Below are 27,764 nucleotides of genomic sequence, written 5' to 3'. Positions count from 1 at the left end.
AGGAAAGGAGATGTTAGAGACGTAGAAAATGAACACAGTCATCACTGATATCAAAGACACCATCAAACAGATACTTTGTCTGGATCTCATATTCAGCTGAAATGGCAGTGGAAACACTGATTACAGATGACAGCAAATACAAATGTGATTAAAAAGTTTCATTTTTGAATATCTATCCTTATTAGGCTTCTCGTGATATATGAGGACACGACTTGAATGTAGATAGGAAACCTGTAAGCTGAGGTTTGGGAGCTCTTTCCAGTATCAGTAGTCTATCGTTTGGCTACTCAGTATTCTCATACTGTTAACGTCTTCTATTTCCAATATTCATCCACAGTATAAACAGTATAATGTGTTCTGAATAAAACTGTATTATTAAAGCTGAATCTATCACACAATATGAACATTTTTTGTAAAACAAAGACACAAAGGGAGGCTTTGTTTATCCACTGGAAACACAGACACTCGCTGTTTGGGTGGGTGGCAATACAAGTAAAAAAGCCTGAAGACATCCGGCTACTGTATAACTATGCATTTGTTCAGCTAAACTCCTGAGGTAATTTGCCAGTGTCCCAATAGCTCTCAGTGTCCTTAGCTGACTTAAAATATCAGCAATCCTCCAAGTGTCAGAACCAATTAGATAAGCTGTAATAACACAGACTTCAAAACAAATGGTAATATAATGCTGCCAGAGCTGTGTTTAATTGTGCAATTAAGAAGAAAAAAACTGAGAGGGAGAGAATTTTTATCAACCCGTCCTCTCCTGTCATGCTGCACATCTCACTTGTACATCACGCAGCCTCTACGTTACTGCAGCTCACGCTGGAGCTCTCACCATCTCAGTTTGGCAAATGATCGATCGCTGGTTTTACAGCCCCTCTGAGAGGAAAGCTTCTAAATAACTGTGTGTGGTGAAGCTGCTGCTCAGTAAAACGAGCATAGTGTAGCTGATAAGAGGGAAGAGGAACTATGCTGTGTTCAGCCTGCCTCAGTATTCTTACTCATTCATTAGGCTGAGGTCAACACCTGAACATTGCTAGGCCGGCTTGATTTGATGACGACTTCCGCTACGAATCTACACCTCCTTAAGAGGTCCCCACTAACGCCTCCACATATGAAAAGTTGTCACAAACTGAATGAAAATATAGTTACATGAAGTGAAATGTGTCAAAACATACAACAAATTAAGCATTGAACTTTTATCTTTTCCTGAGGCAAGGATGACTGTCTCCACTCAGCAAGAGATAATGGAAGTGGGTCAGCTGCTGTTTGTGTTTGTACAAATGCTGTTTAGCTGCACTGTTACAAAGTCTAACAATATACGCTCTCTCTCTTACCGTCTTTTAGCTAATTTTATTTTATTTTAAATCCCACTTTACTGCTCCCCTTTGTGTCCCCTTTGGGAAATTTTAGTAAGGGCCAGATGTTTCCCTTTGGAGGAAATTTGTCAGATATCGTCTGCTGTAGCTTGTTTGTCATTATTCCACTTTTAGCTTATATATTAATCAACTTTAAAAGGAAATAAAGTACTGATGTTTACAACTCTATTTGCTGTCCCAAAATTGGTAAATATTAAATTAATCAACCAAAGTGAATGAATCATTAAAAGAAAAACTTGGTTTACATCTTTCTTCTCCAAGGGAATCCAGGTGTGGAGTCTTTGGGACCATGTGTTACCCAAACATTATATATTATAATGATAGATAGATAGATTTTCTTTATTTTGGGGGCACTTTCTAACAGAGAGGCAACTTCTATATGCTAAAAAATTGTTTAGGGATGTTTTTCAGAGTAAAACCATTAAATATTTGGGCGATCGTGGCTCAAGAGTTGGGTGTTCGTCTTGTAATCGGAAGGTTGCCGGTTCGAGCCCTGGCTCGGACAGTCTCGGTCGTTGTGTCCTTGGGCAAGACACTTCACCTGCTGCCTACTGGTGATGGCCAGAGGGGCCGATGGCGCGATATGGCAGCCTCGCTTCTGTCAGTCTGCCCCAGGGCAGCTGTGGCTATAACGGTAGCTGCCTCCACCAGTGTGTGAATGTGAGAGTGAATGAATAGTGGAATTGTAAAGCACTTTGAGGGGTCCCGAGGTCAAATGTGGACCAAGGAAAAAAGCAGATGTGACCCACATTTTGGTTAAACAGTCTGCTCTGTGTGTTCTGGCTTCAGCCAGACCAGGGGTGCCCAAGCAATCTGTGGCAGGGAGTTTGTTAATATTGCCAAGCAAACTGAAGAGGCACTTGAGCTCTTCTGTGGAAAACTTGGGCTTCAACAGAGCGGTGGATCTGAACCGAGACTATTTGTTGAACAGGATGAAACCTAGTGCAACTTATTGCAATGCAAAATGCAACAACTCCCGATGATCAAAAGTGCTTTGATCTGGCAACATAATCAAAAGAAGAGTTGATGACATGTCACGTCGAATGTCACGTTACAGTTATAACTACGTAGAATCAGTAACAATGTTCAGTTCTTACACTAACTGTCACGTGCCAGAGCATCTTTAAACCACAATGCTGCCGCTCATCCTCCTCTCTCCGTAAAAACACACACAACAGAAAGGAAGTGCTGTTTCAGAATCAAATCAAATTCCTGGAGGTCTTTATTGATTGGCAAGACCTATCAATTATCAATCAATGCCTTTAGCACACATTAACAGCTTTTCTTTTTAAAGCACACAGTCAGGCATTTTTTTATAGTTTCTGACTCACGGTGCTTGTAACATCTAACATCTTCAATTTTCTGCTCCTTGTGGAGTTAATGATGTATAATAACAAAGCTGGAGCTCTGAAACGGTGAAACTGATGGGAACAAAGTGCTTAATAAATATAAACTGAGCCTTTGACACAAAAAGAAAGAAAACAGAAAGAAAGCAGTTAGTGCAAAGTCATCCCATCTTAGCAAAAGTACATGATGTATATACACAAATATATGAAGTTGCTTATGCATACTATTGCCCATTGTGTAGTTCCTGGTAGGGAGGCCTTAGATATGGCAGGAGAACTGTCATTGATCTGCTGGTTACAGAATCCATTTAGCAAATTATGTTTTCAAACTGGCTGAACAGGATTGCCCACACAGCAAGATAATTTATGCAGATGCTCACACTGAGACAATTAGAACTGAGCATGATACTCGATGACGTTTCACAGCAACATTAATAAGAAAATGCAACAACACAAAAACTTGCACTCAGAAAGGCACTGTTTTTGTGGTCGGTCATAATAAAATAAAATCTAAAAACACTTACAAGACATCAAAAAAGTTTTCTTAAAAAGATAAATATACTTTATACTAGAGTGCAAAATAGCAGCTCCCAAAGGGTGAGAGCTATAATTTCACACAGAAATTGATGATGGCAAGAAATATATGACAATAAACATTGACTTTACATTTCCAAAGCACAAAGCTACTTTAAGTCAATCCAGGCCTCATCAGCAAACAGTGAGTGCCTATCTACTGCTCCGTGAGGGAAAGGCCATTTACACCATATTTGTCTATCTGGTTTTTGAGCTACAGGTTATCCAGTTCTAAAGTGACTTTTTTATGGGCGCCAACCATCTGCTTTTACAAGATACAATACAGATACAATGAGATTTTAAAACATCAATAAAAAATACAGATATGAGTAGGACACCCTAAATAATCCCCTTAGTGCCTTTGCACTCCTCTAAAATAGTTTGAGTTGGATTTAAATGTATTGTACAAAAACTGGAAAAATAAGTCTGTGAAGAGTTACAGGAACAGGCTGATACCACGTTGCATCTATTTCAGGGGTGTCGAACTCCAGGCCTCGAGGCCGGTGTCCTGCAGGTTTTAGAGCTCACCCTGGGTCAACACACCTGAATCAAATGATCAGGTCATTCCCAGGCCTCTGGAGAACTTCAAGAGATGTTGAGGAGGTCATTTAGCCATTTAAATCAGCTGTGATGGATCAAGGACACATCTAAAACCTGCAGGACACCGGCCCTCGAGGCCTGGAGTTCGACACCTGTGATATATTTTAAAGGTATATTTTGATATTGATATACGTTTAATCAATACCCATCAGTGTCTTATTAGGCTGTTAATGGGCTCTTTTTTTTTCTTTTCTTTTTTTTAAAGAAACAAGTAAACTTCCAAGTATCTGCACAGCAGTCATTCATAAATTCAGGAATTCTGAAGACTCGGAGTAGATCCTACGTAAAAAATAAATAAATAAAAATCCCACAGGGCCCACACGATCTGAAATGTTTACTCTAATCAAAAAAGAAAATAAAAAATCTAAATGCTTGTTAAAAAAAAAACCCCAAACAACAACACAGGCTGTTGGCTGTTTGTTGTTAATACTACTCATGTAAAGTGATACAGGAAATGTGACCCACGTGTCACTACGACACAAACTTCAAAACAAGAGCAGTAATCACAAATTAACCACCTCCTATTACTAGTTTGAACTGATTTTTTTTATATGAATAAATGCATTAATATGTAGCTGCACAGTAATGAATTTAAACTGAATTTCTGTTATTACTGAGGCCTGTCTGCAGTACCTTCACAGCCCACCAGGGGGAAATGGCTACCCTGGGCTTTCTAAGGTACACAAGTTATTCCACTTTGATTAATTAATTGATTATTAATTCATGTTTTCCCATTGTTGCTTACAGATATTCATAGGAAGAGGCTTTGTGATGTTTGGATAGTTAGCTTAGCTGCTTGAATCCAGTTTTATGTTGATCTAAGCTAATCGGCTGCTCGAGGTAGAGCCAAATGGCTCCTAAAATGTCACCCTGCCATTTACAGCTGTCATAAAAAGTCAGAATGAAGATTAATGACAGAAATAAAATTAAGAGAGAGTCATTTGTTTCCATCCATCAAATTTTCCCTGCTTTTATATCATCAGGGGAAAAAACAAAAAACAGGCTGGACTTCTAAGAAACATTTATGTAAGCCAGCTCTGTAATGTAACCATTATTAGGATCATTATTACAGAAAAATGCCACCAACCCAAAGACAGGCACTGACCACAACGCTTTAGAAAACACCTACACTGCAAGTCATACTTAAACATCAAGGCTCCACTGCACTGTGGCTCCCCCTCACAATTATCAAAACCTTACAGCCAGGGAAGTTGATTGTGTGCTCATATAATTCTTCAGATTAGCTTTTAAAAGGTGGTCGTCGACTGGCTGTACTCTCTCGGCTTTCACTCCCATAATCAGAATTTTTTCATGAACAGCTAATGTGTTGTTCACAGCCTTTGATGACTTCTCGGTCGCTTAGCGTCAGATTAAAAAAAAGAAAAAAAAAGTTAGTTTTCACTAAAACTGAATGAAATTGTTACAGGGGCCAAACAGTTTTTACGGTCTTTGCTGGAAAGCCAGGTGTTTCCAGGTTCATAATGAGGAGTGAAGGAGAGGCTGAGGCAGGCGAGAAGCCTTCTCACACCTGCTGCCCCCATTAGCCGACACAACTGCCTCATTGCACCTCATATTTCACCATATCCTTCCACCCAGCCGGAGTGTCAGCCTGGTAAGCGGCCAAACCAAACATGCTTCAGGAAGCGTTATGTCATCCGAAACTAATGGGCAGTATGTTTGAGGGAAAAATCAGTGGCAACACTTCAGCCAGCTGAAAATAACCATCTTGTTGGTAGTTGAGGTTCAGGATATTCAGCGTCAGTGTTGAGAAAGCTTAAGGGAAGCATTGAGAGTACAAAAGGGGAATGAGATTAAATAAAACTACAACGCCTGAGGAAAACTCCACAAGGAGATAAAAGCCACCAGCAGTGGCCCCAGTTGGCAATAATATTTCACGTGCAAACAAAACATTTTATTGGATTTATACAAGAACAACAAAAACCAGCTGAAATTTGCAGAGACGGACAAATTCTGACACTTAAATGCTGTATGAGCTGGAGAAAAGTGCACACTGTGAAAGTACTGCGTCAGAAGTCTAATTTCCTCAGTCTCAGCTAGCCCCTGACTTTGAACAGCTGCTCTATCTGAAATACAGTCACTGCATATTATTGCACTAAATTATACTGAGTGCATTCGGCAGTGCCAACATTTACATATTAGATTTACAGCTTTCGGTAACACGCTGTGGTACAGTTAGTGAACCCTTAGAAGCAGCAAAACATGCAAACGTTAAGTGTGACAGGCAGAATATTGTCCACCTTTAAAACTTATGAAACTAATGCACAGTTTCCAGCTGAGGCCACAATAACAGAGGAGGCCAGATAATATGTAAACGAGATAAACTTTTTCCACTGTGCTTTGCCAACTCAACTCACACCCACAGAAATGTCCCTCTGCCTCTATTGTTGTCTCTGCATCATTAATTCAGCTCCTCTGTATTTGGGAAAAAAAATGAAAGGTATGTAATGATGGGTTTTTCTTTTTTGTTTTTGTCATGCAGCGCCTTCTGTGGACTTATTGGAAATAAAATCCATTACCGTCTGGTCCTTTCTGGTCTTTTTTGCTCTGGTGTTGACCAGGTCCTGCACGTATTCCCTTTTGTTTCATGTGCTGTCTGCGCCGTTATGTTTGTCATTCAGCATGCAGCTTGCACACTTTCCATTCAGATGCCTCCATTTAATATTTACTACTCCGAGTCTGCACGGTGCTCTACTTGCCATTTATTTCATGCATCCATTGAGTTTAATTGTATTTTTATTCCACGTTTCTTTGCTTCATTCTACCAATATGATGTGTTATTCTGCAATAGTCATGGCCCGGTTTTCCTGCAGGGTTCATTAAAGTTTCATGTTTTCATTCTGTAAGTATTGGGCCATAAACACCGAATGACCTCGGTTAGAATAGATCAAATTGTGGGAAACCAGAGTCAGGGACATTTGACAGCACCCAGGGTAACTGTATTTGTGGATCAGTTTCACTATTATTCTTTAGATTAGACTCTTGATATGCACACAGACTCTAAAAGTAAATAATATTCTTTTAGATCATGTTTTATGTCTTTTACTGAAGCCACATATTCCACAGCACAGAGCCATTAGAAGATGAAAAGATGCTTCTCAGAGGGATCCTATTGCTATCATGACCTTCTAGCAAAGACCATTATGCAATAGTGACCCTTTAGATCAGTAATGATCACTAATAGGAACACTTCACACTTATGCTCTAATCACTGGAAGGTTCAGAGGCTTCAGGGAGCAGAGCAAAGGCTGGAATATTAGAATCTAAAAAACCTGCCAACTTTATTTAATAATGTATTTATGAATTAATGAAGCAACAAACGATCACAAGAGGAAATATCCATCTTTCATGATGTTTCGATGCAGAGAGGTCAAGAAAGATTACACTTCTTTGTCATCTATGTCTGTGAGGGACCACCGTGAGAAACCCCAGAGCCCCAGGTCTTATAAAATCACTGAAAGCTATAAACATAGCGCCTCACCGTTACAGGTAAATCATATTTTACAGCTTGCAGCAGGAAGCGTAAGGAGCGAAAGAAGTCGCTGCTTTTGGTATAAACAAATGAATCTGCAGTGTCGCTGGTTTACAGTTGCACACTAGATAAAAAGCTTTGATGGAATTTACTCTGAAATGTTTTGGAAATCATTTTAAAGGTTTGCATCCCATAATCCGCCCTTTTATTAGGAACAGTCTGCTGCACAATATCGCTGTGCGCACAATTGTCCACAAAGAGCACATGGCACTAACACTGCTGACATTTAGCCTCTGCAAAATGTATCCACAAGAAGAAGATATGCAGCCATTCTAAACAAAAATATAAACTAAACGTGGAAAAATCTGCGTCCCTCGGATTCATAACCAAGCTGCAACACTCTGAACATTGGGATGAAATTAAATCAATACAGTTCATGGATTTATTGCCAGAAACACTTATTTCTCTCTGCTGGAGAAAATGGGACTCACTACTGGAAACTGGTCACATTTGGGCATATCTGAATGAAAAGTACATCGGCTTTATGTTAGTGCTCTGCCACGCCGGTTTATCAGAGTGAAGAACCACATTAGTGTATGTACTACAAACAGGACCCAAAGATGGTGCACGAGTGGTTCAAAGTATGAACACAAAGCGAGCAGTGTCTGAAAAAACGAACCAATTTTGAGTCGCCAGCCTCTGGACCAGGGACAGTCTGAAGCCTCAAATCATAGTTTTATTTTTCCTGTTTCGAGCTGTTCTTTTGTCCAAGGTGAACTGATGTGTTATCAGGCAGTATCTTAGATTTAATTCCATCCAATCATTCCTTGCTCAGAATTTTATAGCCGGCTAAGAGTCTTGTTCTTTTTTTTTTTTCAGTACACTTGATTAGAGACATTCTTCACTTGCGTATGTATTTGCCATTCGTTTTCATTTCGCTGTATTTAAAGAGGTAAAATCCTAGTCTAGAGATTAAAAATTCATTACGGTTAGAGACCCGCCTACGAGGGCAGAATTAACAGCAACCTTTCTCTGGTTACGCTGTTCTTTAAAATAATAATATAAAAAAAATACTTAAGATGAATCACAGGAAATGTGAAGCAGGTGGTACAATACACACACAGCTCGTCTTGCAAAATGGGTTCAAGAGGTTTCATTAGGTTCAGTTTGGTGCTGATCACAGGCACTAATTTATACACCAAGAAAACCAATTTACACCCCCTAGTAGAGCGGTGTTATTCAATCAGGACAATCAGAGCTGTTGACAAGAAAGGATTAACGTAGTCCAGTTAAAGGAAATTGACAAGTGTCATGATGAAACAATTTAGGAAGACAGTTGAAAGAATTGATTTAAGCAATGGCTTGTCTGAATAAAATAATTTGATCAGTTGTAATTAAAGGTTATGACCTTGCCTGCTGAAGTACTGGGCAGCAATGGGAGAAATAACTGGCACTGGCTCACGACAAAGACATCTTTCAAGTGAAGAAGATGGCACAGTGTTAGCAGCTTGTCATTTAAAATGCATACACTGATTATTCAGGTTGCCTCTTCCTCCACTGTGAAACTCCAGTTACATTAGAAAACAGACTGATGGGATTAGTTTATCTGACTGTACTGCAACAGGTCTCAACACGGGTTCTTCTTTCAAGACGATGATGACAAACTTACATCCCCAAAGTCTCAAGTCAAAGAAACGTATGGCAGCGAAAGGAGTGATTGAGGAAAGTAAATTACATTTTAGAAGGTAAAACCTCAGGAACAACATGCCAGACACACTTTCTTCCTGTTCACTGCAGCAAATGTGTTCTCGATTTTCTCTACTTTAATTAATTCCTCCTCCTTGAGGTAATGATGGCTGTTTTCCCACAGCCTCTGAGACTGAGCGAGAGAGAGTCTCTTTCCTAGAATTTTTTTTTATCATTATCTGGTATAGGTCCACTAAATTATTAGCAGGACCTGGCTAAAGCCTGCTTCCACATGGTCCTAATACTGACAACTACTCTGGCACTCTGAATTGAATCTTGTTGCATCCCTGTGACTCTAATGACTCACTCCACTGTCCTGTCAATCTGTTACACTGGTAAAAGCCACAGTGAAGAGTGATTGGGGCGCTGTAATGGTCTTAGCACGCTGCTAATTGGATAACGTTGTTGAATGATATGTATGCAAACATGGCAAAGGGAGTGGACTTGAAAAAAAGCTTCCTGCCAAAAAAGAAATATAGAAAAGAAAAAGACATACAGCATATCACGTTCATGTAATATATAACACAAAAATATTTTTAAAGTTAATTTATGTTGAATTGTAGTATATACTTTAATTAGCCGAGATCCAATCAGCAAATGAATTCTACTTTCAAGTCACATCACATAACACCTTCACAATCCACGATTTGTCTGCTATTAATCAGCATCAGTGAATACTGATAAGATATTCCTCATTTGGGATTTCTGCACCCTTTCTTTTTGGTTTTCACAAACATAACATCTGCCAGCAAAAGGTTTAGGCTACAAGCTGAATGCAGTCGCGAAACTGCTTCCCCCCCCCCCCCCCTCACTTAACACCTGTTTGACGAGGAAAAACGCCGGATTCCTTACCTACAAAGAAACAACTCCTTTCCATTTCGTTCACCTTTCAAGACAAAATGAAAATGTAGCAGCAGACACGACCACGTCCGACGTACTATCCTGCCTGCCCGGAGAAAGAGAGAGAAAGAGAGAAAGAGAGAGAGACCGTGTCAGGTTATTTGCCGAGAGGGTATCCGGGGAAATGGAGCAGCTGCCAGCTGCAAATCTTTACTGAAAATACTAAATATTCCATATGTTAATTAAAGCCTTTAGACAATTTGTTTACTTCAATAAGAAAATGTACTCGTAATCTGTTATTAAGCACGGCTGCTTACTTGTTGCTTTCCGTTTTGTCTAACAAGCAGCCATAACCTGGAAACCTGAATTTCTACCTTCATGGCAATCTCTGCTGCACAGTTTTTTATATTTATGACTCACCTATTAACACCGGGAACAGATCATCAAACTATTCTGTCCAGTTTTCTCTGCGCACTTCATTTGTTGTCATAGAGACCAATCGCCAAGTCTGAGTGGCCTACAATAAAAATCAATCGAGGGGGGAAAGTGAATTAAATGAGCTGAACGTAAGGTAAGTGGGCTGAGGTAACTTCTTGAATAAGTGGAGCATTCACGGTGACGCTATGCAACCAGCAGTTTATATCTGTGTGTAATACACAATCGAGCCGCAAGGGGGCAGTAATCGCACATATGTTGAGCGTTATCCTTCTTGCCGTGCTGTGCGGCTTGACTAGCTGTTCAGGAAGCTTTGAAATATTCATGGGTGTAGCCTATATGCCAAGATTGAAGCCTCAGGGAGTACCTGGTCTTTTCAATACATCTATTGTCACACTTGTGCAAACAGGCGAATCAACACAATAAAACTGAGTGCTTGAGGTTAGTTTCGCAGGATGTAATCCGACGTAAGATAAGATAAGATAAGATAAGACAACCTTTATTAGTCCCACGCGTGGGAAATTTGTTACAAATTACAAAAACTTTCAAAGACTTTTTCTCTTATTTTGTCTGGCAATGAGTAAAAAGTGATTAACCCGACTTCACTGTAAAGATTTCTGCCCATCCTGCTACAGTAATGCACAATATTTTACTGCGTTTCAACAAATAGCTATTTTAAATTTAATCTGAATAAATAAATAAATAAATAAATAAAAACTTTATTTGGCGTGTTGATGTAATGTACACATTAAAAGCAGAAATAAAGAAAATACACACATATACCCTCGAAATGTGTTGCCAGCATGCTTTGACTGTGATTAAATTATTAGGTACACATCTTACCATTTTGAGTACACCTTAGGATACGTCATGTAGAGCTGTGTACCTGAAACAGTCGCTGGCCCTTTTATTGTGTGTGCAGTCTGTCTGATCTGTACACACACATTTAGCCTCAGCTGCCTCCCACAGTCTGTCTCCATTCTCTCCAGCTGCTCATTTTGACCACATAATTCTGGAACAAGTAAAAAAAAATTTTTTCTTTGATATGTTGGTGAAGTTCATTGAACTCTTGACGCAGTGTCGTCCAGCTTCACATAGGCAAAAATAACTTGAGTTAAGAAGTCTTTTCTGGTTTTAATGCCCTTCGATTCTCAGATGTGTTTTTATTTCATTTTTTAAAGTATTTTTAGAAAATACATTTCAGATTTTAGTTTTTCTTCGTTATTCTGTGAAATAATCTGGGGTTTTTGTACAGCTGCTTTTTAGACTTTATGATTTAATATAATCAAACTGGTTCATTAAATTAAGTTTCAGACACTTCAAGTATATCAGGTATGTTTCTAATCATTATTATTATAATTATTATTATTACTGCTGCCATGGGAGCGGAGGTGGGCTTTTACCGGTGTTTCTCGGGTTTGAATTCTCGCGAGATTTCGGTGTCTCAGTTACCTACACGTCCTGGATACTCCAGTTTCACTGTTGAGAAACATCATCATAGTAACCCGGGAAAGGCGACCTCGGAGGCGGGTGGCGACATTTCTTTGAAGGAATCTCACAGCGAAACACGGGAGACGTTGTTCTCTGGACTAACTCTGAAGCGATGGGTGAATGTAGAAAAAAGTTGCTGGCTTAGTGACACTGGTTAACTAACTGACACTGGTTTTCCACATCGTTAGCTGATGCTAACGTTAGCAAACATACAGCTGAACGAAACTGAAGAAGTCACCCGGAGAACTTTGGATTTTCTTATCATGAGGATATCGACATAAATGCGGACATCTAGACGCACCGGATCGTTTCACTGAAGGTACATATTACTACTCTCCTAAAGCTGGAATAGCCAAGTACAATCATGATTTTCTAGTTAGCTAGCGTTATTATTCACTCTTTCGAGTTGGGGCTCCGACTATTCACTGGACCGAAGACATTACGCGGTACCTCATCTTTAAGTCGGATGGAGTTACAAACGTGATTTTTGAGCGCACGCAGAGTATATTGGACAACTTAACATAGTTATTATTAAAAACAATAATTATGTAAAATCCATAATACCGTGGGTTCTAAGTTAACACCCAATACGAGATATACGATTAGTTTTGTTGCCCCGTTGCTTGAGCGAATAATTCCTGGATACTGTTAGCTATATTCTTTTACAGAACAGTTTAAAGGTTTTTAACATTACTATCACTTCCTGTTTCGCATAGTTAATGTTTAACAGAATCGATAATAATGGGGGTGCTGTTAATACTGACTACAGATAGCGTTTGGGTATCTCCGGATGCGCTCAGTCTGAATTCGTCTATTTTGGGTACTCAGCGTTTTACAACTAGATGATATTTTTATTTGAAGGTAAGGTAAACTTATCGGCGCCGTATTCGGCGGCATAAATGCAACTCCAGGTGGCTCTAAAGAAACCAAAAACACAACTAAGATCGAGTCCTGATGATTTACGCTTAAGTCAATACAGCTCATGTAAAGTCGAAGATGGCCAATTATTTCCTCCTTGCTGAACGACTGAGGTGCTGTTAAGTAACCTTTTGCACACTAGTGACACGTGTGGTGTGAAGCTGCATTGCAGCAGTCAAGTCGGTGTTAGTGTTTTTGTAATACAGTTTCTTCCCGTGTGCGGCAGCACCGAGCCGCTGCTGCTGAAAGCCGCGTCAATCGGTTAACTAGAAGAAGTTATGTGCCATCTTGGATTTTACACGGCTTTAGTGGTGGAAACACCTCCAGTCTATCGGTGAAAGTGTTTTTGTCATTAAATTCTCACAGAGTATCCTCCTTTACTCCATTGATATGTTGCTAAAGAGTTTGATTTCTCTGTTGGAAGTTTGGGGTCTCAATATATTATCGTTTTCAAACTTTAGAAGTCCCAAATGTCTAAAAGCAGTGTGTTCCCTTATACAGGAATACAGGATCATTCAGGTATACAGTAATATTTTAAACTCTCTGGGTTTTACATTTAAGGTCATCGGCAGAATAAGTTCACTTTGGTTGTAATGCCCCTGTTATTTGGGTTAAACTTGTAAAAGAAAAAGAGAGTGTTTCACAAATGCTGGGGTGTGCAGTTTTTCTAAACTCAGCCAACGTCAGCATATTTCCGTAGTGAACGTGACAGCCCAGCAAAATGACATTTCCTTCTGAATTTACTAACTTTACAAAAAGTTTAATGTTTCAGAGTTTAGCTGCTCTTTGTGTGGCGTTTTGGATTCGCACAACAGCAAATACAGCGGTCTGTGGTAGAAAACAGTCTTTTAATAGAGTCGAGTGTATCCTATCAGTAATTTGTTTATGGCTCTGATAACAGAACAGGGAGGGCCACTGAAGAAGAGTGGATTTAGTTTTCTTCTTCTTTTTTCCTATCTCGCCCCAGGGCTGTGTCACGTGATTGTTATGAGGCAAAGGCATGACTTCTCAAGAATTCCTCATGACTCAACAAGTGTTAAATGTTAGTGCAAAACACCCTTAAGTGTCTCACTGACTAGACTTGACTCTCACAGATCTGTGCTGTAATTATCTGAATACATTGGCAACCATTAATGCTGTAGAGGAAGACTTTTTCCTACTCAGGATAAAACGGCTAACAGACTTGATATATGCAGTGCCTACCATTAAAGCAGACATGTGACTAGCATTACAGGTGTTTTGAGTAAACATCACATATCTGAGTTGTGCTTACATTTTAGGAATGTGAGGCTGTAGAACCAGTTTTAAATGGCAGAGTAGCAGAGTTATGCTGTTGCTGTGTGACAAATTGCATACCTCTGCCGAGCCATGACTACTTTGCATTTTAACTTGTTAATATGTTGGGTACGAACTGTAGTGCTTCATGTTTTTAAATCATTATTTGTCTGTCACTGACTTGTTTCAGTGTTGTTTTTAGTACTTTGTTCCTTGTTTTGGTTTCAGTCAACATTTTTGGTTTGGTTTTTGTGTGGATCTCACTTACAGTAATATATTTGGTAATTTGTTTAACTGCAGGTGAGTGGGAGAGATGAGGAGCAGCAGGAGGACTGAGGCATCTCTTAAAAGTTCTGCTCAGCACCTTTCTGATCATAATGTTGGCACAGGTGTGTAGAAGAATTTCCTTTTTAATTTTGGTGTTTTTGTTTTTTTGAAATACGAATTAATTTGACTTTTTGTAACCTAAATGGGTGATATGGGTTTTGGAATTTACATTTTATCTTCACTGTTACACTTTAACAGAGCTGACAGCTGCATGGAAAAGTTTGGCTCAGTCCAAAGTTGCTGTAAGTACAACTGAAATGGTTTTCTGTTGAAACTGTGCTTTTTGTAAGCTCTTCCTAAATCACTGTCTTTTTTGTAGAAGCAGAATTGAATTTGCAGTATGTGCGCAGTCTGACAATGGTATTTCCTCTTTGTAGTTGCGGCACATAGAAAATCGTATACAAGCAGCTCCAGGAACAGGAGTTATCCTGGACTCTGTCATTGACTCTAACAAGAAGAAATCCTCTAGGGCCCACCACAGAGGTGGGTTATTCTAAGATATAAAACTTGTTCTTTGTAAATTGTAGTATGGCTAATTGGGTTTTCCTTTTTTATTTTGGTATACTACAGTCTGAATACAAGGTCACTTGTGAGTTCTGTAATGATTTTTAATAAGATTGCTCTCTATGATAGATGGACGACAAGTTGATGACATCAGAGAGTCTTCAAAGCCCAGAGGTCGAAGTCAGCAGAGCCCAGAAAAGAGCAGCTCACGTAGCCCCTTGAGAAATACCACCCAGGACAGAAATGTCAGAAGAAACAACAGCGTGGAATTCAGGGAACCGCTGGCCTCATACAGGTACGAATAATGAACTAAAATGCATTCATGAAACCTCGATTACCCTTTACAAAGCCGCCTGGCTGCTTTTGGCTATAAAATTATAACATAATTCTCATCTTTCTGGAACCATTTGAATTTTCTCTCTAGCCCAAAATGGTTGAGGAGTTGTGACATGTTGTGAGATGCACATGGTATCTAGTTAATGCTGTGTGTGTGTGTGTGTGTGTGTGTGTGTGTGTGTGTGTGTGTGTGTGTGTGTGTGTGTACTATACAGTGCATAAGTTACTCGTATGTTACTAGTGTGGCGATCGTGGCTCAAGAGTTGGGAGTTCGCCTTGTAATCGGAAGGTTGCCGGTTCGAGCCCCGGCTCGGACAGTCTCGGTCGTTGTGTCCTTGGGCAAGACACTTCACCCGTTGCCTACTGGTGGTGGTCAGAGGGCCCGGTGGCGCCAGTGTCCGGCAGCCTCGCCTCTGTCAGTGCGCCCCAGGGTGGCTGTGGCTACAATGTAGCTGCCATCACCAGTGTGTGAATGTGTGTGTGGATGACTGGATATGTAAAGCGCTTTGGGGTCCTTAGGGACTAGTAAAGCGCTATATAAATACAGGCCATTTACCATTTACCATAGTGTGAGAAACAGCATAGAATAGAAGATGCTAACAGCAAAGACTGAACTGCGGGACCAGCAGCTTTTTCTTTGTATGTTTGCAATAATTTTCTACGTCACTGCAGAGTGGGGTCAGGTGACTTACGGTAACACTTCCCACGAAGATGTTTTCCTACTCACCTTTTCTGTTTATGTACAATGTAACTGTTACTGGGAATCTTCTGTTGCACTTACGGTCACATAACCTGTCGTCAACTCAGTTAATGTTCACTTTGTCAGCCTGACTTGAAATGCTGTGTGTGTGTGTACGTGTGTGTGTGTAGTGTACTCTCAGTGCAAGCAGAAAAAGGAGAAATTAGCAGTATGCAGTCTGATGTTACTCTAACACTGAGGTCAGAGCAGTGTCTTTATTTACATCCAGTAACTGGATGTAAATATCTTTTACATTTTATTTTACAGTGTTAGGAAAGCATTGACTAAGTCAAGCCTGATGCTGGTCCTTCAACATCTATAATGATTAATTCATTAACTCATTAAGTATTAACACTGACTGGTAGGTATCAATATTGTATGGGAAGTGGAAGGAGATGGATCAGACTTGGGTTTTTTTGCTATGTACTTAATGGTCCATGATACGTAGAAAGCATCACATACGATCTCATTGTGCACTGCGGGTAGTGTTAAAATTTATTACTAAAAATGAATTTATCCAAATCATTATTTTAGTGTGGTCAAAGGTTTTCACTTTTTCATCATTAAACATTTTGGTAGAGTCTATTTTTCCAGCCTTCTATAACCCATGGTCGCCAGTAAGTATGTTCTTCTGTAAACTCGGTGAGCAATGAATTAAAAGTAAATCTTGATCCTCTTCTTGATCCCATGTAATCTGATTTGTGTCCAGAGAGGCCACCCCACCACCACATCCTTCCTCTCAGCCAGAGGCCTACAGTCAGAAGTTGGTGCCAGCGTCTTTGTACCCATCCTCTCCTCCCCGCTCAGATTCTCTGCCCAGCCAGCTGGTCTACCAGAAACACACCATAGACAAGGAGGCTGACAAGGACCTAGACAGCACACGCTCCTCAGGTCGGGAGAGCACTGAGGTGCGCTACCTCAATGACCAGCCAGCCCTGGATAGCATAAGGACTAAGGAAAGCAGCCCCAAAGCACAAGTTGGCATGGATAGCCAACAGTCAAGCCCATGTATTGCTTCCACCCCAGGCTCTTTCCGACAAGAGGACAGCACGCCATCCACCAGTCCTGGTTCAGCTTCCCAGCGGTTGGAAAACCTAAGACGACATCAACCCGACAACAAGCTGGAGAAACTCAAAGAGCGTATTCGAAGGCAGAGACAACATCTGGAGGAGGCTGCAGAGAGGGAGAAGCTGATGGGGAATCTGGAACAGCCTTTAGCCACATTTGTTGAGACTAATGATGCTGGTACAAGCAACAAGCCGGCAGCCAAAATACGCAAAGTAGCAGCTGCACCACCTGCTCCCATATACAAAGGTATCTCCACTGTAGGATTGGTTCATCATCTTCAACCTTTCTGACAGATTTGAGTTGTATGGCAGGGAACATGATGCTGTGTTTTATTTAAACCATCATTTTATTCACAGGTTTCAACAGTACAGAGACAAAGATCCGGACTCCTGATGGGAAAGTTTGGAAGGAAGAGGACTTCCATAACCTCAGCAGAGAACTTTACAGAGACCTGTCAAAGCAGTTTGCTGGTAAACACAAAACACTCTTCATGTCATGATGTTTTTGTCTGAGCTTTGAAACACAACAGATTTATTGAAAACAGTAGTTAATTTAAATGTTTTTGGATTATGCATAAATCTAGATTTATGCACAGCCTTTGATTTACAATATCCCAGATGTTGAAATATTAGAATTGTCCCCGTCTGTTTGGCTTTATAGCTTATACTCTGTATGTGTTTTATGTCTTCAGAGAGCACCAGACACAGGCACCAACAGCAGAGGGAACAGAGAGCAGACAGGTCCAAAGAGAGGAGGCCTCCCAAAACCATTAGGAAGGTCCACAGAGCTGCCCCTGCCTCTGACCTAAATCCAAAACCAGGTACAATAATCCTCTTTTATGTGTGGGCAAACCCACCCCCTGATCTATTTTTAATTAGTGACAGTGGGAAAGCTAAGCAAGTGGAACAGTCTGGCAGGATTTTGTCACGGGTCAGTGAACTTGCTGCCAACCAAGAGCCTCAAATGTTGCACCATCTCTGTGGTACTTTCTCATTTCTTTGCTTTGCTCATTTCCTGTCTGCACTCTAAGTATATACAACGTTTCTTATGTACCTTTATTCCCTTGTATACAGTGGGGCAAAAAAGTATTTAGTCAGCCACCGATTGTGCAAGTTCCCCCACCTAAAATGATGACAGAGGTCAGTAATTTGCACCAGAGGTACACTTCAACTGTGAGAGACAGAATGTGAAAAAAAAATCCATGAATCCACATGGTAGGATTTGTAAAGAATTTATTGGTAAATCAGGGTGGAAAATAAGTATTTGGTCAATAACAAAAATACAACTCAATACTTTGTAACATAACCTTTGTTGGCAATAACAGAGGTCAAACGTTTACTATAGGTCTTTACCAGGCCTGCACACACAGTAGCTAGTATTTTGGCCCATTCCTCCATGCAGATCTTCTCGAGAGCAGTGATGTTTTGGGGCTGTCGCCGAGCAACACGGACTTTCAACTCCCGCCACAGATTTTCTATGGGGTTGAGGTCTGGAGACTGGCTAGGCCACTCCAGGACTTTCAAATGCTTCTTACGGAGCCACTCCTTTGTTGCCCGGGCGGTGTGTTTTGGATCATTGTCATGTTGGAAGACCCAGCCTCGTTTCATCTTCAAAGTTCTCACTGATGGAAGGAGGTTTTGGCTCAAAATCTCACGATACATGGCCCCATTCATTCTGTCCTTAACACGGATCAGTCGTCCTGTCCCCTTGGCAGAAAAACAGCCCCATAGCATGATGTTTCCACCCCCATGCTTCACAGTAGGTATGGTGTTCTTGGGATGCAACTCAGTATTCTTCTTCCTCCAAACACGACGAGTTGAGTTTATACCAAAAAGTTCTACTTTGGTTTCATCTGACCACATGACATTCTCCCAATCCTCTGCTGTATCATCCATGTGCTCTCTGGCAAACTTCAGACGGGCCTGGACATGCACTGGCTTCAGCAGCGGAACACGTCTGGCACTGCGGGATTTGATTCCCTGCCGTTGTAGTGTGTTACTGATGGTGACCTTTGTTACTTTGGTCCCAGCTCTCTGCAGGTCATTCACCAGGTCCCCCCGTGTGGTTCTGGGATCTTTGCTCACCGTTCTCATGATCATTTTGACCCCACGGGATGAGATCTTGCGTGGAGCCCCAGATCGAGGGAGATTATCAGTGGTCTTGTATGTCTTCCATTTTCTGATGATTGCTCCCACAGTTGATTTTTTCACACCAAGCTGCTTGCCTATTGTAGATTCACTCTTCCCAGTCTGGTGCAGGTCTACAATACACAAAGCTCTTTGGTCTTGGCCATGGCGGCGTTTGGAGTCTGACTGTTTGAGGCTGTGGACAGGTGTCTTTTATACAGATGAGTTCAAACAGGTGCCATTCATACAGGTAACGAGTGGGGGACAGAAAAGCTTCTTACAGAAGACGTTACAGGTCTGTGAGAGCCAGAGATTTTCCTTGTTTGAGGTGACCAAATACTTATTTTCCACCCTAATTTACGAATAAATTCTTTACAAATCCTACCATGTGGATTCATGGATTTTTTTTTTCACATTCTGTCTCTCACAGTTGAAGTGTACCTCTGGTGCAAATTACTGACCTCTGTCATCATTTTAAGTGGGGGAACTTGCACAATCGGTGGCTGACTAAATACTTTTTTGCCCCACTGTATGTATTCATAGATGTTCTTGTTGTTGCTTTACCCAGCACACTTGAGTTTCAGTTGAGTAGTGATTTCGATGCTTTCAAATATTAAACTTTTGGCTAGCATGTACACAATCAGAGTAATGTTACTGTTTTTTTAAATTGGTGTTGTTTACGTGCAAGCAGCCTGCCCAAACATCCTGCAAGTGTTTGTGCTTTAGTATTTAGTGTGTTCTTTTGATCTTTGTAGTTGTCTCTAACGTGTGTGTGTGTGTGTGTGTGTGTGTGTGCGTGTGTGTGTGTGTGTGTGCGTGTGTGTGCGTGTGTGCGTGTGCGTGTGCGTGTGCGTGTGCGCGTGTGTGTGTGTGTGTGTGTGTGTGTGGCAGTGTATTGCTGGCTGCTGTTGCAGTGTTAAGACTCGAACCTCTCAAGAAATGTCCAGCATTTGTGACATGCAGTTTGTGGCCAGCTAGTAGCGTACAGACACCAGCATAGTAGAATTGTGCCCACACACACTGGCGAAACCTGATCATCGCAGAGCTTCACCCCTTCAATAAGTTGCCATCAAAAGTACACATTTAATGTGTCTGATTGTTATCCATCTTCAATAATTAGAATGTAATGTTAAGGTCTGCCTGACCAAAGTGTCCTATTACTGCTCAAAGAGTGCTAAATGATTATTTTTGTAGTGACAAAGGATGTACCACTTTGTTTTTGTTTTTTTAATTTACAGTTATCATGGTAAAATCTTATTCTCAGCTGCTGTAATGAATCAAGAATGTAAAGGCAGCAACATTTTCAGAGAACTGGTTTGGAAGGAAGTTTTCTTTCGTCAGCGCGAAACTGAAAGGGTGGGACAGACAAGTTTGTCTCAGCTGTCACATACCTGTCTGTCTGCTGTTCATTATGTCTCTTTATAATAGACTCCTGTGTACATGTTTGGTTTTTGTGTGATTTCTTGTTTTAAGAGATCTGATTGGTCACCGTTTGAGCTTAATCTATCCTCATTAAAAGTGTTCTACATTATGGTATGGATAACCCACTAACCTTGCTTTGAGGTAATGGCCCTTTGATTTGTCAGCTATTGGTGCAGAATTAGCTTACTAAAGGTTAAGACACCAACTTCAGCTTTTTGACTCTAACTGACATCCTGTTTCATGTAGTTCCTCTTTTTTCCACGGCAAAAATGAAAACGATGTTAAAAAAAACACCCTAAAAGCCGTAAAAGATCTTTATCTTGTGTTCTAGCTCGCTTTGGTCTCATGGTTTCTTCTCTTTCCTTCACGACTCTATAAATAGCCCTCTTAGATCTGTGGCCAGGTTCAGTGTGCTCTTTCACCCTGCACAAACAGCTGCTGGGTGAGCAGAAGTGCAGCTTCATTACCGGGAACTGCTCTTCACGAGAATTCAGGGTGGAGGGTGCTCTAGAGATTTCAGATAGAGGGACATTGCTTTTGTGCTGAGAGTGTTGTACCTGCTGTGTCACTAAAGCCAAGGAGGACAATATCCATTTTGGGATTTGGTTGTACTGCAAAATCAGTATTCTGCACTCATTGTTCCTTTGGTGCATCGACTCTTCCACACAGCAACTTAAGTGATTTGAAAAATAGACTTAGAGCAACTGCCTACATTTTTTTATTTATTTTTTTATTGTAATACTATTTGATTGAATAATCATTTAAATCCCACTAAAGGAAAGTCAGATTGCTGCTTGTCTTTCATTCTCTTAGCTGTGTGTCTATTCTGGTGATGGATATATAGATGCTTATGTTTCATGAGGCCAAGAGCAACTATACTCAGTATAGCAGCACACAGTCTCACGTGTGAACTTTGTTACTTTGCAGCGATCAGCCCTGCATCATGGCGAGAGGGCCAGAAGCTGGTGAAGATGGTACTAGGTCCAGTTCCTCAGCTGCCCAGAGAGGAGGACAGTCCACATGCGGCTGACTTATTGAGCCGAACAGGTGAGAACAGCAAGCTCTCACCTAACAGTAAAGAAGTTAAATTGAATAGCATAGAGACAGAAAAGATCATTAGAAGTCTATTAAGCATTAAAGACTCACCCACAGCGTGTCAGTGTGACTTTACTCAGTTGCTTGTAGAATAACTGAAGTGTAAAATAGGTTTTTAACCCTCTCGCACCTCCTCATTAAAAAAAAATGTACTGTTTTCAGTTGACTTAAATCTGCCTGTGTTAACTATGCCGCTTTAAGCCTTTTAACTCCTGAAATACATGGACATTTCTCGATGCTATTATCTGTGATAAAGTAGTTTGAAAATATTATAAGAAAATTCAAAGACGTATAGTTTCATTTGTCTGGAACATCTGACAGCAATGCAGAAAACCGAGCCTGCCAAAGGAATATCATTAAATAAAGTCCATAGCTTCTGCTGCACACTTGCAGTACACTTACATAAAGCCACACCTCACTCTGTCTTTGCTCGCTGTGTCTGTACTGGCCACCACTGACCAGAAGGAATAGAAATCGACTGGCTTTTCTGGTTGGATGCACAAGACATGACCTGATTTCCAGAGGCTGACCCAAGTGCATGCAGCATGTACCATGGGGATGGCAGGGGAGTGTTAACAAAAAAAAGTCTGGATTATATACGACATGGGAATCTTCGATTTGGCCCAGATTAGAGTTGCCATAGCATGCCTTCCCCTAAGCCTCATTTATTATGCTTATGCGTATGTCTGATGCTTCAGCTTAGGAATTTTTTAATCAGCTGTAGTCACATGTTGGAGGATCTCTCATTTTTCAAGCTGGGATGAACCTGTTTTTATTGATATTTATCATGAAATATTTCATTTTATTGGCATAGAAGGTCAAGTTGATATTACACTTATTAAACAGGAGTCTTTCTTGGTTGAAGTCATTTAACAACACACATTGTTTTAGTGTGCGTCATTGTTTACATCGTGAATGAATTACTGATATATCTGCTTTTCTGGAAATATTCACCAGATTCCCGCCACCGCTCAGATCTACGCTCAGAATCAAAGCGACGATCACGTCCAAACAGCACAGAGCGGCCGTGCAGTGGATTTCAGGGACAATCACAAAGCCACCTCACACCAACATCTATCCCTCAGGACAAGGTTCCAGGAGGGTTAAGCTCAGACCTGTTGTCAGCAGACATCCAGGGAATACTGGATGACCTTCAGCTGGAGTGCAAAGCAGCTGAGCAGGACGAGAGGGCCCGAAAAAGGTCCCGGGGTAGCAGCAGTGGTAGGAGAGGGGGCTCAGGGTCACGAACAAGGACGCCCGTCTCTACTTGGGGAACTACTGCAGCAGCAAACAGCTCATCGAGAGTTTGTCGCAGTGCCAGCCCCGTCCATCGTCCAGAAACTACCAACATAACTGACGCAAAGCACAAGAAAAGGCACTATGATGCAGATACAGTACGCCAGTACATTGCCCGGCAACAAGAAGAGAGAAAAAGGCGTCAGGCGGACGAGAAGAAGGCGATGAGGGAGGAATCGGAGAGGAGACACCAGAGACTGCAGGAGCTCTACAGGAAGCAAAGAGAGGTTGCTAGAACTGTGGCAATCCCCACTGAGACTCCCGTGGCCCCTGTACAAAAGCGACTACAAGAGACCTACAACAAACTGCTGATGGAGGAGGCCCAGCTGGGCGAAGGGGCCATGCAGACACTCCCTGCTATTCCTTCTACTCAGCTGGTAAGTATGGTCACAAAAACATGGTAATGTCATTTATACAAACATGGAAACTGCAAAAACAAAGATATGATCACTTATGTAGTGGAAAAATAAAACGAAAATAAGTGTTGTTGATGTATTCTTTTACAGAGACCGATGTACCAGCCCTCGGGAGAGTCGGACAAAGAGAACAAACGACTAGAGGCACCCCAGAGCCCATCAAGCAGTGACAGGTCTTTGAATGATCATCCACCACCTCCATTAACTAGGTACTTTCATGCTCATACCCAAGTACAAAACTGTGTTTACCTCTGTCACAAGTAACAAGCTCAGTACATTCAACACAAATAGACAACAACAGCCTGCCGGTACACACAGTCCTCTGTCTTCTTGAAATGATCTTTGTTTGATAACTAGAAAATCATCTGGCTTTTGAAAAAAATCCAGATGTTTGGTTTTATGAGCATCGCATGCAACAACCCACGAGTGTTTTATTACAGGAACAAACAAAAATAGTGCACGATAAAGAACATCTGCGATAAGTGACTGGAAATCAATAGCCTCATAGGCTGCTATCAGTTTTTTACATCTCTTACCACCAAAGTACAGGATGATTGTTTGGGATGCTGCGTTAAAAACATGAAGTGGGGGACTCTTTGAAACCATAACTACTGTCTGTGGAAGTTTTACCGTTTGCTTACCTTACCTACCAAGGGTGTTGCACTTAGATGTGTTTAGTCTTCTTTTGTCTTCTTACATTTTAAATAAAGTTTTTTTTGTCACAGGGTTGATCTTGATCTTGGAGTTGCCCCTTTGCCTCATCAAGAACGTTTGTACCCACCTGCTAGACCTTTGACTGGACCCAGCAGCACTGCTCAAGGATCGGACGATGACCGTCTCTTCTCTCAACTCTTAAGAATAGAGGCAGAAGTGGCTGCTAGTAACGGCATGAAAACCCTGCGACCAGCCACAGCCCCTTCCGGCAGGTCCCGGTCCAAAATGTCCCGCATCGAAGCCATCAAGGCCACAGCTGCATCCCTCTCTAACCGCATAGAAAGTGAGGCACGGAAGCTTGCTGGGGAAGGCATCAACTACGGTAATGCAACATCAATGGATATGGATACTGTTTTAGTGCCTAGGCCCTCTGTTCTTGTCGATGGATGGGCAGGAACGGCAGCACGTGACACAGAAAAAGATAACATGGCTCTGAGGATCCAGAAGATTTTGACTACCACAAATTATAGTTCATACAATGGCACAGCTCTTCCAGGAGCAGGCAGTCTGCATTCCTTCAGGGAGCAGAAGTTGAAGAATGGTAAACAGACTTCCGTTGATGTAATCGATCCCATCTTTAACAGTTACACACAAGAAAGGGGGGAGCTAGTCAATGGCTTGGAGAAGGAATCAAGAATGAATAAAATATCAGAAAGGAAACAAATTATGGACGAGGGGGAGAACAGGACAGATCTCCATGATTCGAGTGGTGGATCTATTAGTGAGGGTCCTCTTCTGAGTGAAGGGAGTTTTTCTGAGGATGAGCAAAGTCCTCCTCACCCCTCTAGATATAATTATGTACCTAGACCAGCAGATCGCCTGGAAGCGGCGGACTACTGTGCACGTCAAAGAAAGGATTACCAGCGACTGATGGAGTTCCAGCGGGAAGCAGAGAAATGCTCAGGCCTCAGCTTATCCTTTGCACAGCAGGACCGGGACAAAGCAGTTTGGGAAGAGCTGAACAAAGGAAGCCCTCTGAGCGTAATCAACATCTTCACTAAAAACCATCACAGCCACGTTAAAGGTGAGTTCACGTGTGACTATGCATATAATAGCTTCACATGATGCATTTAATATGAAAACCACAGTGGTCATATGTATGCAAAACACTAGCGGTCAGTTTAGATAAGGACGTGTGTGTTCTGTCTCCAACTTGTTCTTTAGTGAGTGATAGAAATGTGGAGAGGAATTCTCCCTCCGCCCATTCTGCGGCCTCTGGAAATGGACCTGGAGACGCAGCAGTCTATGAAGATGACTTTGTATCGTCACATAGCAGCAAAGCCAGTGGGCAAATAAAGAGAAGCTCCAATTCCCCCAGGTAACTGAAGACGTCTTCAAAGTCACCACTGGGTGGCATTCATGTCACACAGATGGTTTCTCCAGCACTCTCAGATACAAACATTTGTCCTCCTTTTTAGAGTAAAGATCAACTTTCAGGATCACTTTTGTTTCCTTGCTTTGTTTTTGTATGTGTCGTATCAAAGACCCTGAAACTGATTTAAAACTGGTCATCCGTGTGTCCTCACAAAGCTTTGACTTGATAAATAGAATCCTTATCATGTTATCCATATTTCCATGTATTATAGTAGAAGACAACATATTACTGTTGTCATGTGTGAGGAAGTGGGGTGTTGTGTCTGATTGTGTTATGGGGTTTTTTTTTTTTTTCAACCAATGTATTTCTGTAAATTTTGAGTTAACAGAACTCAGAATGGAGATATGCTCTTGATAGAAGTCCAATGCTCACGATTTCTTTCTGCACTCTTTGTTAGTGTGAATAATCACTTTGAAGAACTGATGAGGAGGTCACCTTATGAAAAAAGCACAGATTGCAGTCACTCCCACCATTCATCCTTTCAGTCATCCAATCACTCACAGCATCTTTCCTCTGGTTCAACACCTGCTTCCTCACCCCTCTCCAGGCACTCTGCCAGAAAAAGAGGTGAGTTTTTTGTTTTTTAATTTTTGTAATGATTATTTTCTGACATGACCAGGTTGTAAACTTTTTTTTAATTAATACATTTAAGCTTATTAGCTGAATTTCAGTTAAACTGTCTTTGGAGTCATAAGTTGCAACAGAACAAAGCTTTGTCTCTTTGCAGGACCAGTATCAGATCAGAGTGACACCACTCTTGTAGAGGAGCAGAGGAGCTCTTGCTCTCCAGCCTCGGAAGCACTATCGTCTGAATCCAGAAAGGCAGGCTCGGACAAAAACTCTTCCCACACCCAGGCCAAGAGTGTCCACTCTAATGACACACTAGGGGAAGCTTCAGGCCATTCTCACCAACAGTAAGCTTATTTCAGTGCTATAAAGGCTGCAAATATGTCACCAGATATGTTAATCAGCAGATTTTTCTGTTAAGATCATTTCTAAGATATCCAACTGAAGTATGTACAGAACTGTTTGAGAGCAGGATGAATGGTGTGTACTGTTCATACAAATCTACGTTGCCCTCGCGTTCAGTTGTCTCTGGTATTTCCTTCCTGGTTTTTAGTAAGCTTTATGCCACACTGCTTTTGTGTCGTGGGGGTTCTTCTGGCTTACAGTGATGCATCTATTTGCTGTCTGAATGTGGTAGGTTATAGGTGTATTTATATATATTTTTCATTTAGGATCACAGCATGAATATATTTCTTTATTTCTGGATGCAGTCCGGCTTCATAAATTAAAACATTTTATTATTTATTTTTTTCCTGGATGCAGGGCAAGTATGAAGTAAAATTTACATTAACCTGGGAAGCCACACACGAGCTACACTGTTTGCTTCCCAGAGTATTTCCAAACTAACCTAAACTTCTCTTAAAAATGTGCACTCAGGAATCATTTGCATATTTTCTGAACTAGGCAACCTCGGTTGTTGCTGTTCCAACCACTCTGAAATTTCCACTTGGCATATACTGTTATTTATTAACCAAAAGTAAATGTATTTAAGCATGACTAATTACTAAACTACACTTAGAGGAGCCTCAGTTGAGGCTGCCAGTCTAAGCAGTCTTGTGGTTTGCTGTTCTCTTGAGGGCCTGAGGGTTTAAGCAGCCGCGTAGTGCCCAGCAACAGGACCGCACTGTAGTTCAACCCAAGACAGAAAACACTGCTTATTTTGTTTTGGAGGCCCACAGGGTTGTTGATCGGGTGATTCAGCTTCACCACCGCTTGGGCCTGCTCCCAGAGAGAAGGAAAGAGACTTGTTTTCCTTCTAATCCCACTGTGCAGCAGTGATATTTGAGCCCCCTAATGGTACTCCAAAGCCCAGGTGGCAGATTCTTGGGATTCTGCACGGTCTGTGTGTCTTCAACAATAAAGGAAGAAACTTGTGAGAGAATTATAAACTTTTTATTATTAGTAATGCACTTTTCTTTTTTTTTCTTTGACTCTGTAAGACAAAAACAGTTAAAAATGTTCTTAAGGGAAGTCACCCTCTGTAGTATTTTGACTTTTGACAAGATGCTTTCATGTCATTGTGCAGATTTTGATCAAAGGAAAAAAGTGCCACTGTCTGCTTTTTTTTTTTTTTTTTTTGTACAGATTTAGAAAGTATTATTATTTTTAGACGCTCCTTCTTTCTGAAGAAACGATTCATAATTGATAACTCTGACCTCTCACAGCAGCGCCTTTTTCTTTCTCACT

At 41.1% G+C, this 27,764-nt stretch overlaps 2 protein-coding genes across 3 annotated transcripts in view; one reads left to right on the top strand and one right to left on the bottom strand.

The window, feature by feature from the left end:
• Positions 1 to 10,500, bottom strand: part of cacna1ea (calcium channel, voltage-dependent, R type, alpha 1E subunit a) — a 116,120-nt gene extending 105,620 nt beyond the window's left edge. Inside the window, exons 1-2 of the mRNA XM_085264785.1 lie at positions 10,395 to 10,500; positions 9,987 to 10,080 (exon numbers count right to left, since the gene is read on the bottom strand). The gene's annotated coding sequence lies outside the window, so the exon portion shown is untranslated. The remainder of the gene's footprint in view (positions 1 to 9,986; positions 10,081 to 10,394) is intronic.
• A 1,384-nt stretch (positions 10,501 to 11,884) lies between these two features.
• Positions 11,885 to 27,764, top strand: part of cep350 (centrosomal protein 350) — a 34,489-nt gene continuing 18,609 nt past the window's right edge. For both annotated transcript variants that reach the window (XM_085264243.1, XM_085264242.1), the window contains exons 1-15: positions 11,885 to 12,219; positions 14,394 to 14,482; positions 14,619 to 14,662; positions 14,798 to 14,903; positions 15,054 to 15,219; positions 16,709 to 17,313; positions 17,424 to 17,537; positions 17,759 to 17,887; positions 21,543 to 21,662; positions 22,668 to 23,383; positions 23,513 to 23,631; positions 24,148 to 25,160; positions 25,301 to 25,454; positions 25,909 to 26,078; positions 26,239 to 26,425. In XM_085264243.1, the coding sequence (XP_085120369.1) occupies positions 14,407 to 14,482; positions 14,619 to 14,662; positions 14,798 to 14,903; positions 15,054 to 15,219; positions 16,709 to 17,313; positions 17,424 to 17,537; positions 17,759 to 17,887; positions 21,543 to 21,662; positions 22,668 to 23,383; positions 23,513 to 23,631; positions 24,148 to 25,160; positions 25,301 to 25,454; positions 25,909 to 26,078; positions 26,239 to 26,425 (3,719 nt within the window). In that variant the 5' untranslated portion in view covers positions 11,885 to 12,219; positions 14,394 to 14,406. The remainder of the gene's footprint in view (positions 12,220 to 14,393; positions 14,483 to 14,618; positions 14,663 to 14,797; positions 14,904 to 15,053; positions 15,220 to 16,708; positions 17,314 to 17,423; positions 17,538 to 17,758; positions 17,888 to 21,542; positions 21,663 to 22,667; positions 23,384 to 23,512; positions 23,632 to 24,147; positions 25,161 to 25,300; positions 25,455 to 25,908; positions 26,079 to 26,238; positions 26,426 to 27,764) is intronic.

This window comes from Mchenga conophoros, linkage group LG23 (assembly GCF_057382185.1).
Source record: "Mchenga conophoros isolate Kocher_MC1m ecotype Shallow Benthic linkage group LG23, M_conophoros_male_GT1.1, whole genome shotgun sequence".
Lineage (NCBI taxonomy): Eukaryota > Metazoa > Chordata > Actinopteri > Cichliformes > Cichlidae > Mchenga > Mchenga conophoros.
This window is presented reverse-complemented; position numbering and strand designations above follow the sequence as displayed.